Raw genomic sequence first — 11,884 nt, 5'->3', positions numbered from 1 at the left:
AACCAATCAAACTAAAGACCTAATTTGAAATAGGTTGGTCTCTGCGAATTCCGATAAGCTATTTATGTAAACAATTATGTTTACATATTCATTACGCCGAATTGCTTCTTCCAATGAAGTGCAGGCCATCGATATTTAAATAACAGTCTCAGCATGATCAAAACCATTGTTCATCTTCGGATCTCACACGCTCAACTGCACGTAATAGCTCAAGTTTCAGTCGATACAAGCAGCCAACAATGTACGTTCTTGCAAGTGATATATCCCCAATGAATACACGCAACGCCCTGCGTTTGCGAACTGTGAGGGCGTATGACATCCAAGAGAGGAAGCCGTCTCCCGTACTCAAATCCAAAGAAGTTGTCTTCCATGATCAGCAGGTAATTTTTTGTTGAAATGTACTGTGTAATCTCGAAAACTATTGAATATTACTAACTATTACATCATAATCTAAAATCATCAGTTCTAATTGCTTACAGGGCACTTTTTTACATGCCCACATACCCAAGGAATTTGTAGAGAAATTCCAGTCGACTTTTACAGAAGGAAAAGTGTATGGTGTTAAGAACTTTGTGGTCATCACTAATTTCTACTCTTTCAAGACCAGCCCACATAAATTCATGATAAAATTCAATTATCAAACTGTTGTAAAACAGTTGAACGGTACAAATTTCCCAATGCACATGTACAGATTGATGGATTTCAAGGCACTAAAAGCTAATCAATCTGTTGATGAGAAGCAACTATTTGGTAAGGTTATATTATTAGTATAGTTTTTAAAAAATTTTAATTCTTTTACTAACGTTACACTTTCCATTGTAAAAATATGTGTTAGATGTAATTGGCCGTGTGGTAGAGATACATGCTCCCCAAGAAAAGGTAATCAATGGCAAAAACGCAAGGTTGATCGACTTTGTAATTGAAGATTCAGAGTATGTGTCTAATTTTCTAGATCTATAAATGTATTTTCCTATTCCTAAAGTGTTTGCAGCCTTACCTAACATCTAAATGTATTTACAGTGGTATTCAATTGGGTTGTACTGTATGGGATGACCATGTAAACAAAGTGGAGGTGTACTACAATTCTGCTACTGAAGAACCACTTTTGGTTTTAATACAGTTCTGTAGAGCTAGAACCTGCTTGAAAAGTAACTACTCATCTCTTGACTTCAATTATTATTTTTTAAAAAGTATTCTCTAAATTTGCTTTAACACTTTTTTTTTTTTTTTTTTGATATTTAGGTGGTGATATAAAAATCTGTTCATCATATGATGTTACACAACTCCTATTCAATCAACAAACCCCAGAGTTCATGCAGTTTAGAGAAAGGTATGTAAAACAAATTTACTGTTTAACTACTAAAAATATTTGGTTGTTATTTTTTAACTTCTGTCAAAAATCAAATCACCTAAGATTGTGTCTAATATAATTATTCCAACAGTTTGTGCCTTGAACAAACTCCGATGAGGAGTATTGTTTCACAGTCCAGTTTCAACCCTGGAAGTTCATACACTGTATCCCTAAAGGAGGATTTGCAATTAAGAACATTGACAGAAGTGTATGCAAAGAAGGAGGTATGAAAACTATCTCACTATCTAATTAAGTAATAATGGCTAACATCTTAGTTTTGCTGCTAAATATTAATCTAATTAAGTAATAATGGCTAACATCTTAGTTTTGCTGCTAAATAATATTTATTTATATATGATTCAGTTTGGTGAGTTCTGGGTAGCTGCTCGAATAGTTTTTATTGACTGCGATGGGGAGTGGTATTATCCATCGTGTCGGACAAAATCATGCTACAAGAAGTTGGAGCCCAAAAAAGAGTTCCTATATTGCAAAGAATGTGATAGGACTTGGGGAGATGGGATCTTGAGGTATAGGATTAAGATAAGGGTTGTAGACATCAAAGGAAATGCTCCCTTTGTCATGTGGGATAGGGAATGCACTGAGTTGTTAGGGTTGAGTGCACTGGATTTGAAACAGAAAAATTCTCAGGTACCACATTACACTAACCTAATTTCTTAACTTATTTTATTTTGAATTGGCTCAATGAACATGTACCACTATTCAACTTATATCCTTTATACTATAGGGAAAAGATGGTGTTCCTGCTGAGATTCAAGCATTGGTTGGCCTAAACCTAATTTTCAGAATTGCGGTGCGAAGGGAACAATTTCTAAACCTCCTAAATGCCTTTTCTGTGATGAGGATTATCAATGATGTGGAAATGTTAGAGTTACATGCCCCACAGTTGATGCTCGGAAGGGATAAAGATCTTAACTCTAAGATGGAATTTGAGCTTACAGAAGATGACCTTTGGGAGGATGAGGTATTTATTAGTCATAACTATTGTTAGATGCCTATTAACTATGGTCTCAACATTTCTATATCTAACATATACAACTTAAATGTTTGTTTAGGATGAACTGAATGTCAATGAAGCCGAGAGTCCTCTACAGGCTATTCCCATTAATCTCACTGGTGATGCGTATGAAGCAGGAGCAGTTAAAAGGTCTTTGATGGATGAATTTTCAAGTACCCAAAGCTCAAAAAAATCAAAGGAAGTTGTTGTGAAATTAGAAAAATTGAAGGAATCTTGAAACTGTTTGAACAATGTAAACAGTGTTTTTGGCCTAAGTGGTAGGCCCTATCTGGACAATGTTTCTAAGTATGGTCTTGGATGTGAGACTTTGGACACACTAACTATTGATGTATTTATTTTCTCCTTGAGATGCTCTTTTTGCCAGGAGAACTTTCTTTGCATTTTATATATTTTGCAGGACTTCACTACTATTCCTAGAGTATTCTATTTTAATATTTGAACTCACATGTTTGTTAATTGGAAAATTTTTCTATCTCAGCAAATATAATTGGTAGTTAATCCTAATGTTTTTTCAAAGTTGTTATACTTTTGCAGGTAGCTGGAGTTCAAAGATAGAAAACAAACACAAAGATGTTGTTCATCAGAAGATAGCCATGCGAATCAAGTTCAAGGAACATATGGTGTGCATGAAGTTGAAACAACAAGTTACTAGATTGTTAGGAAGTATTCTAGAATATCTAGAATAATCTATATAAGTTCTATTTAGATATAGAACATTATACGTTTTGTATCTTAACCACAAGTAGTCAATGAAGTGTTACCCTAAAAAAAAAAAACTTTCTTGCAGCAACATGTTTTTTAATTGGAAATAAGCTTTCATTGGACATGCAATAAAATAAAAAATTAACTATTAAAAGCAAGGAAACACGTATAACAGATTTTGGCAACACAAAAAAAATTGAAAATGTCTCACATACACAGTAAAGTATGTACAAAATAACATAACAAATAAATTTTACCTGCTTTTCCTGGGAATAACATATTGCAGTCTGTATCCTTTCAAAAGTCACGACTTTCGATCATCCTGCTAAGTAAATTGTCACAATTGAGGTTAGTCAGTGATAAAAATTAAATATTTTAACTTGAGTCTTAAAAGAACATGGTCCAAACTCACATCTAAACATTTAGAGTTGTTCTGCTTATTCACATGGTTACGAAGTATACTTTAGGATCAGTCAATACTTCAGGTTGTATAAACCAATAGATTCACTGCAAAATACAAACTCAACTTAAAAAATTTGACATATTAAAGATTTCATTTAAAATCTGTGTTGAAATGTAGTAAACTAACATTACTGGAAAACACTTCTAAACTCACAATTTGGTTTAGAAATGTAGCTTAATTACCTAGCAGTAGAAACATATGAACTGTATACTATCTTGGGGCCCAAGTTTAGGTTTGTGTCATCTAGGATCAGAGATCTGTAACACCAACACCTTCACTGCAAAAAAAAATTAAGTTTGAGATCAGTTCACATAAAATTCGTCAATTTCTAAATACAGTTTGCAAATTAGGAAAGTGACATGACCTGCTCTATTTGAAAATTAGTTTGTGATTGGTTTCGAAAAAGTCCTGCAAAAAGCTATTTTGATAAGCATAACTGAGGGCAAGGTTATACTATAGCATTAATTGTAGAAATTTACAAATCCATCTCTAACATTACCTGTTCAGTGACTTCACTTTTAAATTGAATGATTTAAGGTCAGCCACCTTTGACGAATACACCTTAATGTGCAACATGTCTTGAAAATTAGTAAATATTACTGCTAAACACCTATAAACTCACGATTCAATAAACATTTTTTAACTTACATTAGCAGTGCCTTAACTAAGATATCAAATCTGTGACGCCAACACCTTCACTGTGCATAGTCTATATGTTTACTGAACTTAAACTTGGGTCATCTAAGATGTCACATATATGACCCGAACACCTTCACTGCAAAACCAAAGTCACATTAGTAAGAAGATAATGGTTTCGTCCATTTACAGTATAACATGACCAAATAAATATATATTCACTGATATGTTACCAGCCACACCAACTAAATATATAAAACTCTAATTAAAAAACATTAACCTTTCAGCTTCAAAAAATTAATTGAGAGAGCTGACAAAACCTTTTACCTTCCCTATGTGCTTGATAACATGAATAATTAAGGACTAATGTCTTTCTTTTCAATAGAAACCATGGCACCTCCTATATAAATACACAAACAATTATTTCAAATGGGATTTACAAAACTGCTGTGAACACAATACTCTCATCCAACAAATAATACAGGAGGTAAAGCATTCCCATCAAAACCACAGAATCTCAAGCATTCTTATTTCAGAACATGAGGAAAATTACATCATCATGCACTATTGGCTCCAAGAGGAAACAGTGTCGTCAAACAAAAGGTGTGTCCCCTTAAAATTCTTTTCATACAGTATGAAATAGTTAGTAGAAGCATGTAATTACTCATATTGTAAAACACATCTTATGCTGGACATACACTATCAAATAACGAGATTACAAATAGAATATATTAGTAAAACTTATCTGTTTCACAAGCTCTCTGCTCCACTTAGCAACACTTGCCTGTAGACAAAACAATATTTTCGATTTTTAGGAAACTGAAAAAAAAAATAAAAAAATCACCGAATAAAATTTACATACGCTTCATTTGCATGTTCCGATCGGAAGTTAAAGAACAAAATAAACTAGATTATAGGGTTTAGATGCATGATTCTAAGTGTCAAATTTCTGGGTTGTAGATTGTCTATTAAGTAAAATAATTTGTGAGACAAAATCGAATTTTAGCAGAAATCCTATGTTAAAGGTTTAATTGAATTTCGAACTACAACTTACAAATATACGATTTCTGCTTCCAATTTTGCTACTGCTGATTCTCCGAGCACACCAAACCGAGTCTAGGGTTTCCAAATCGGTAGAGAAGTCGTATGTAATCGACCCTGATTTGGGTATATTACATACGAACGACGTGTGGGTACGAGCAGATACAGCATAATCTGCAAAATAATTTAGGGAAATAGGTTGAAATGTACAGAGAAGATGCAAAGCTATACTGCGTACGCTGGGTTTGACATGAGAGTATCATTCTCATCTCATAAATTTAGCAAGGGATCGGATTGAAGCAGATAAGCCAACAAAGACCATTACTCTCAGTGCGATAAACGCTCGGATGAGATGAGATGAACATTCTCATTTGTAAGTGTTTACCACATCTGAGCGTGGAGGTAAGGTCAACAAAGACCCAACTGTGAGGACTGAGAGCTGCGTTTGTTTGTTTGTTTTTTTTTTTTATTTATTTTTTTATTTTTTATTTCTGTATTTATAATATCTATATTATATAGTGTTAAACTGTGTTGGCTGTTTATAAATATTATTTTGATGATTTTATACATTATACATAATCTATATAAACTGGACTATTTCATGTACTTTTGTTCACGAATGTAATTAGAGATATATGGATTTATTATTTGTTTCGAATTTGATAAAGTGTAATTATTGATCCAAAATTTAGTAATGTTTTATCTAATTAAAGTTTAATATGTTAGCATACTAATTTATACCGTGTATATGACTACTTTTAACATTCATGTTCTAATATGCAGAGAACGAACATTTCACACCCAACGAAGGTTCACAATCAACGTTAACTAATCAGTTTGGACAACCGTCTAATAGAACGCAAGTATTCGGTGTCTTTCAAAATACACTTTCAACACCTTTTAGTGTTGTTACAAATGGTGAGCAAGTGTCTGAAACAATTTTGATATATAGAACGGAAGTCATATTACTTTTTTTTTTTGAACTATCTCTAAAATTTATATGTACAGATAAATGTCTTTTTTTTTTTATTACAGGTTCTACTTCTACAATACCATCAATGTGTTACACCTTGGGTCAAACAAGCAATTACAGGCAACCTTTAAGCAATATTACAAATTGTTAGTATTGAGATATTAATAATAACAATTTTCATAAAAACTAATTTTTAAAATATGCTTTCTTTTTAGTCAAATAACAATAGTAACTTGGTTGAAACTTTTATAGCTTATTGTGACGAAGTTGTTGATTTAATGGACAAATCACCACCGAAGAAGCACCACATTCATACATTTGACCTGAATCTGTCGCCAACTAATAGCGAGGAGGAAATTGGTAAAAACCCGTCAAATACAAATCTAAAATATTACCCCATGATTATAACATTCGTATAACGTACCCTAATATTTATGTTTACGATGGTGATAGTTTTCGAGGCGAATGGTTGTGTTACAACAGACGGTAACAAAGGAACGACAAACCAGATACAGTTAAACACAGTTCCACACATTCGAAATCTAATTTCTGAATTTGAAGAGGTTGTTGAACCTATACATGGGCAAAACCTATCATCCAATGGTACGCCAAGTATCTTCAATTAGTAATTATTATTTGTAATAAAATTAACTCTATATAATCAAGATTATATGATTTAGTTTTATATATTTGAATGTATTTTTTACAGTTGAATATCTAGATCATGGAGAACCAGAATTTGAGTGTGAGTACTGTGGTGCCATTTTCTGGTCAAATGAACGATCATCACAGTCAAAACCAAATTCAAATCCAAAGTACTCAAGTTGCTGTGTACATGGAAAAATAGTGTTGCCGTTGATGATAAAGCCACCAAATAAGTTACATGATTTGTTCTTTGTACCAAGCGAAAAAAACAAATGTTTCTTGCAAAATATAAGATCGTATAATAATATGTTTTGCTTCACATCGATGGGTGGTAAAGTGGATAGGTCAATTAATAATGGTGCTGCACCACCAATATTTCGTATTAATGGGCAGAACTTTCATCGCATTGGAAGTCTTTTACCCACTCCGGGAGTACAACCAAAGTTTGCGCAACTTTATATTCACGACACACAAAATGAAATTGAAAATCGCATCAAGTGTGTTAGGTATAACAAATCCAAAACATTAATATTAATTTTTATTAAAACTCCAAATTATACACTTCTTTAGTAATATTTGTAATCGTTTATATTGAATTTTTTGTAGAACTAATGTCGATCAAGCGGATCTACATCGAGAAGTTGTAGCTGACATTAAGGATGTTTTAGACCACAATAATGTTTTTGTCAAATCATTCCGTATGGCTAAGAACTTTCTTGATTGTAATGACACATCTGAGATTAAGATGAGGTTGATAGGCAGGAGGGCTACAGATGCACGTACTTATTCGTTACCAACAACGTCTGAGGTTGCAGCTCTAATAGTAGGAGACATAGAGCCATCAATGGGTGAACGGGACATTGTAGTGGAGTGTAAAACTGGAGGACTGAAAAGAATTAGTGAATTAAACCCAGCCTATTTGCCATTGCAATATCCAATTTTATTCCCTTTTGGCGAGGATGGATTTAGGGAGGACATTAGGTTTTCAACAACAATTAGTAATCACAATTGGTCAAGAAAGAGTGTCTCGCAAAGGGAGTATTTTGCTTTTCGTGTCCATGAAAGGTTAACTGAGATATCAACTCTACTATATGCTAAGAGGTTATTCCAGCAATTCTTAGTCGATGCGTATACAATGGTTGAATCTTCAAGGTTGTGTTATATAAGGTCAAATCAAAAAGCGTTGAGATGTGAGGCATACAAAGGCCTCTCAGATGCCTTGACCCGAGGTGAGATTGAACCCAGCACTCAAGGAAAAAGAATCATATTACCGTCAAGTTTTACCGGCGGTGCAAGATACATGATACAAAACTATCAAGATGCTATGGCTATTTGTAGGTTTATAGGTTATCCAAACCTATTTATTACATTCACATGCAATCCCAAATGGCCTGAGATAAAGCGGTTTTTGGACAAAAGGAACTTGAAGGTAGAAGATAGGCCCGACATAGTTTGTCGTGTATTCAAGATGAAATTAGATTCAATGATCAAAGAGATTAAGAAAGGGGAATTATTTGGTCACGTTAAAGCTGGTATAGATTATTGTACATTATAATATTTTTTTTTAAGTGTGCTATAATGCAAACACGTAAAATCCACTTATTATATTTCGTTTTTTTTTTTTTTTTTTTTTTTTTTTTTTTTTCTTTTTTTTTTTGCAGTTATTTACACAATCGAATTCCAAAAAAGAGGTTTACCACATGCACATATATTGTTGTTCCTTCAAAAGCATGATGGTTTCTCTAGCCCAACATTCATGGACACCATCATTTCAGCTGAGATTCCAGATAAGGTTACTGACTTGCTATATTATACAGCTGTTGAAGAATTCATGGTTCATGGACCTTGCGGACACCACAAAACAAATTCACCGTGTATGGTAAATGATAAGTGCTCTAAACATTTCCCCAAGAGATTCCTTGATTCATCTCAGTTTGATCAAGATGGGTACCCGTTGTACCGTAGACGAAATGACAATAGAATGGTGAAAAAGAGTGGAATAGAGCTTGATAACAGGTATATTGTACCTCATAATCGATATCTACTATTGAAGTACAGAGCCCACATTAATGTGGAATGGTGTAACCAATCACGGTCAATCAAGTATTTGTTCAAGTACGTCAACAAAGGTAATGACCGGGTTACAGCTGAGTTTTATAAGACCACGACTGATGACATCGGTAATGAAGTTGTAGATGAAATCAACATGTACTACGATTGCCGATACATTTCTGCTTGTGAGGCAACTTGGCGCTTACTTAGTTTTGAGGTACAGTATCGCACACCACCTGTTGAGAGGCTAAGCTTTCACTTACCGGATTGCCAATCAGTTGTCTTTCAAGACGATGATAACATTAATCACGTTTTGAATAGGGAGTCAGTTGCACAAAGTATGTTCAATGGATGGTTCATAGCAAACAAAAAGTACCCACAGGCGAAACAGTTAAGTTACATAGAGATGCCCACAAAATTTGTTTGGAAAAAGGACATCCGTGAATGGCATCCAAGAAAGAAGGGTTTCGCTATCGGTCGAATATTCTATGTTCCACCAGCATCTGGTGAGTTATATTATTTGAGGTGCTTATTGAACATAGTACGTGGTCCCGAAAATTTTGAACATATTAGGACACATAATGGGGTGGTGTATGATACATTTAGGGATGCATGTTATGCTCAAGGCATGTTGGATGACGATAAAGAGTACATTGATGCTATAGTAGAAGCAAGCTTTTGGTCAACTGCTCACTCATTAAGGAAGTTGTTTGTAGTGCTTTTGACATCGAGTTGCATCATTAGGCCAGAATATGTATGGAATGAGGTGTGGAAATATTTGTGTTAGGATGCTCAACATGTTCAGAGAAGGATTCTACAACAACCCGGTATAAAATATGTCTCATACTACACTTTTCAAATTAATGTAAATAATATTATTTATTATTTTTTTTTTTACAACAGATTTGTTTCTAACTGAAGAAGAGAAGAAGAACTTTGGACTAATCGAGCTGGAGAAATTGCTGGAACAACAGAATAAATCTTTACAAGACTACCACCCGATGCCAATCCCAGAAATGGTTAACTCTACATTGGTACGTAATCGATTGCTGTATGAAGAATTATCATATGACCGTGAGTTTTTAAAGAATGAGGCTGAAGAGTTGTGTGGTAAGTTGACGGAAGAACAAAGATCGATTTACAATACTGTGCTAGAAGACGTTTCCAGTAAGCTGGGTGGTTTGTTTTTTGTTTATGGTTACGGTGGTACTGGGAAAACGTTTATGTGGCGAGCATTGTCATCTACATTGCATTCAAAGGGCCAGATTGTTTTGAATGTTGCGTCAAGTGGTATAGCTTCGTTGTTGTTGCCTGGTGGACGAACTGCACACTCAAGGTTCGCAATACCAATAGCAATAAACGAAGATTCGACATGTAACATTAAACAAGGAAGCCAGTTAGTTGATTTATTGATACAAACAAGTTTAATAATTTGGGATGAAGCGCCGATGATGCACAAGTATTGTTTTGAAGCACTAGACCGTACCATGAGGGATCTGTTGCGTTTTGTAGACCCGAACAGTTCCAACAAGACTTTTGGTGGCAAAACAGTAGTACTGGGTGGTGATTTCCGTCAAATACTACCCGTGGTCCCCAAAGGTACTAGGCAAGATATAGTATGTGCTACTATCAATTCGTCATACTTATGGGATAGTTGCAGGGTCATGAAGCTAACACAAAATTTGCGACTAAGTAATGTTGAAAATCACGACGAGCGTCGTAGCGCCAAACAATTTGCAGATTGGATTGCAGCAATAGGCGATGGAAAGATTGGTGGACATAATGATGGTTATGCTGAAGTAGAAATACCTAGGGATATGTTACTACCTACCAATGGTGACCATATTGCAACCATTGTTCGGAGTACATTTCCAATGTTTGCAAATGGTAACTCTAATGCGAGTTATCTTAAAGGCCGTGCTATTCTAGCCCCTACACTAGATGTAGTGAATTCAGTTAATGAGTATATGAGTAACCTGCATACTGCTGAAAGTAGAACATATTTTAGTTGCGACACAATATGCAAAGCGGATGCAGGTAGTGGAATAATCGGCGATGTCCACACCCCTGAGTTTTTGAACGGTATTAGAGCTTCAGGTATTCCAAACCATGCATTGACTGTAAAAATTGGTTCCCCAGTAATGTTATTAAGAAATATTGATCACTCAGTTGGATTGTGTAATGGTACGCGGTTGGTGATCACAAAGTTAGCAGACCGTGTAATTGAAGCTGAATTAATAGATGGTGCTAACAAAGGTGAAAAAGTGTTGATACCTAGAATGTCGATGTCACCCTCAGACACAAGATTACCATTCAAGTTTCAACGACGACAATTCCCACTAATGTTAGCGTATGCAATGACTATTAACAAAAGTCAAGGACAAACACTGTCACATGTAGGTTTGCTTCTAAAAAAACCAGTTTTTGTTCATGGTCAATTGTACGTTGCTGCATCTCGAGTTAACAACCCAAGTGGGCTCAAAATATTGGTTGCCAGTGACTCAAGGAAAACTGCTACATCAACAACCAACGTGGTATACCATGAAATCTTCAATAATTTGTAATTGTTAATAAACAGATGTTTATGATATTTTGTTTCAACGTGTTTTTATTTTTTAAACTATTCGTTCATATCGCAAATTTAGCATAATAACGTAAACAATTATTCACACAATTAGACAATAACTTGAACAATATCCATCCCGTGCATCGCACGGGGACTATACTAGTTTTTTATTATATTTAAAAATATTATTATATTATTATATATTATTATACATGTTATAATATTCTAAATAAAATAATTAAAATGTTTAATTATACAATTCTACTCATTTTCTGGAAAATGAACCAAACACACAAAAACAGTTTTCCAGAATACAACCAAACACTGGAAATGAAAATGTTTTCCGAAAAAATGACTCATTTTCCAGAAAATATTTTCCAGATGTCATTTTCCTGCTTTCCAAACGGACCCTAAGTGTA

General features: G+C 34.3%; 2 protein-coding genes and 2 long non-coding RNA genes across 5 annotated transcripts; 2 read left to right on the top strand and 2 right to left on the bottom strand.

The window, feature by feature from the left end:
- The first annotated feature begins 239 nt into the window (after nucleotides 1-239).
- On the top strand, nucleotides 240-2,797 carry LOC109177051 (replication protein A 70 kDa DNA-binding subunit D-like). The gene is made up of 9 exons (XM_019326387.1): nucleotides 240-380; nucleotides 480-750; nucleotides 836-932; nucleotides 1,021-1,148; nucleotides 1,243-1,330; nucleotides 1,443-1,575; nucleotides 1,715-1,999; nucleotides 2,097-2,333; nucleotides 2,425-2,797. The coding sequence occupies exons 1-9, from the start codon at nucleotides 240-242 to the stop codon at nucleotides 2,602-2,604; spliced, it is 1,560 nt and encodes a 519-aa protein (XP_019181932.1). The 3' UTR covers nucleotides 2,605-2,797.
- A 738-nt stretch (nucleotides 2,798-3,535) lies between these two features.
- On the bottom strand, nucleotides 3,536-4,253 carry LOC109177045. The gene is made up of 4 exons (XR_002053504.1): nucleotides 4,201-4,253; nucleotides 4,052-4,113; nucleotides 3,735-3,960; nucleotides 3,536-3,596 (listed from the first exon to the last, which is right to left on the bottom strand). It is a non-coding gene; the product is annotated as an uncharacterized LOC109177045 (long non-coding RNA).
- Nucleotides 4,252-5,403, bottom strand: LOC109177046. Of its 2 annotated transcripts, none has more exons than XR_002053506.1 (3): nucleotides 5,243-5,403; nucleotides 4,469-4,972; nucleotides 4,252-4,327 (listed from the first exon to the last, which is right to left on the bottom strand). It is a non-coding gene; the product is annotated as an uncharacterized LOC109177046 (long non-coding RNA). The 2 variants fall into 2 exon arrangements; XR_002053505.1 differs by having other exon boundaries at nucleotides 4,259-4,327; nucleotides 4,509-4,972.
- A 3,200-nt stretch (nucleotides 5,404-8,603) lies between these two features.
- Nucleotides 8,604-11,463, top strand: LOC109177050. The gene is made up of 2 exons (XM_019326386.1): nucleotides 8,604-9,405; nucleotides 9,803-11,463. Exons 1-2 carry the CDS (start codon nucleotides 8,604-8,606, stop codon nucleotides 11,461-11,463), a joined length of 2,463 nt encoding a protein of 820 aa, XP_019181931.1.
- The last annotated feature ends 421 nt before the right edge of the window (nucleotides 11,464-11,884 follow it).

The sequence above is a fragment of the Ipomoea nil genome, unplaced genomic scaffold (assembly GCF_001879475.1).
Source record: "Ipomoea nil cultivar Tokyo-kokei standard unplaced genomic scaffold, Asagao_1.1 scaffold0785, whole genome shotgun sequence".
Classification (NCBI taxonomy): Eukaryota; Viridiplantae; Streptophyta; class Magnoliopsida; order Solanales; family Convolvulaceae; genus Ipomoea; species Ipomoea nil.
This window is presented reverse-complemented; position numbering and strand designations above follow the sequence as displayed.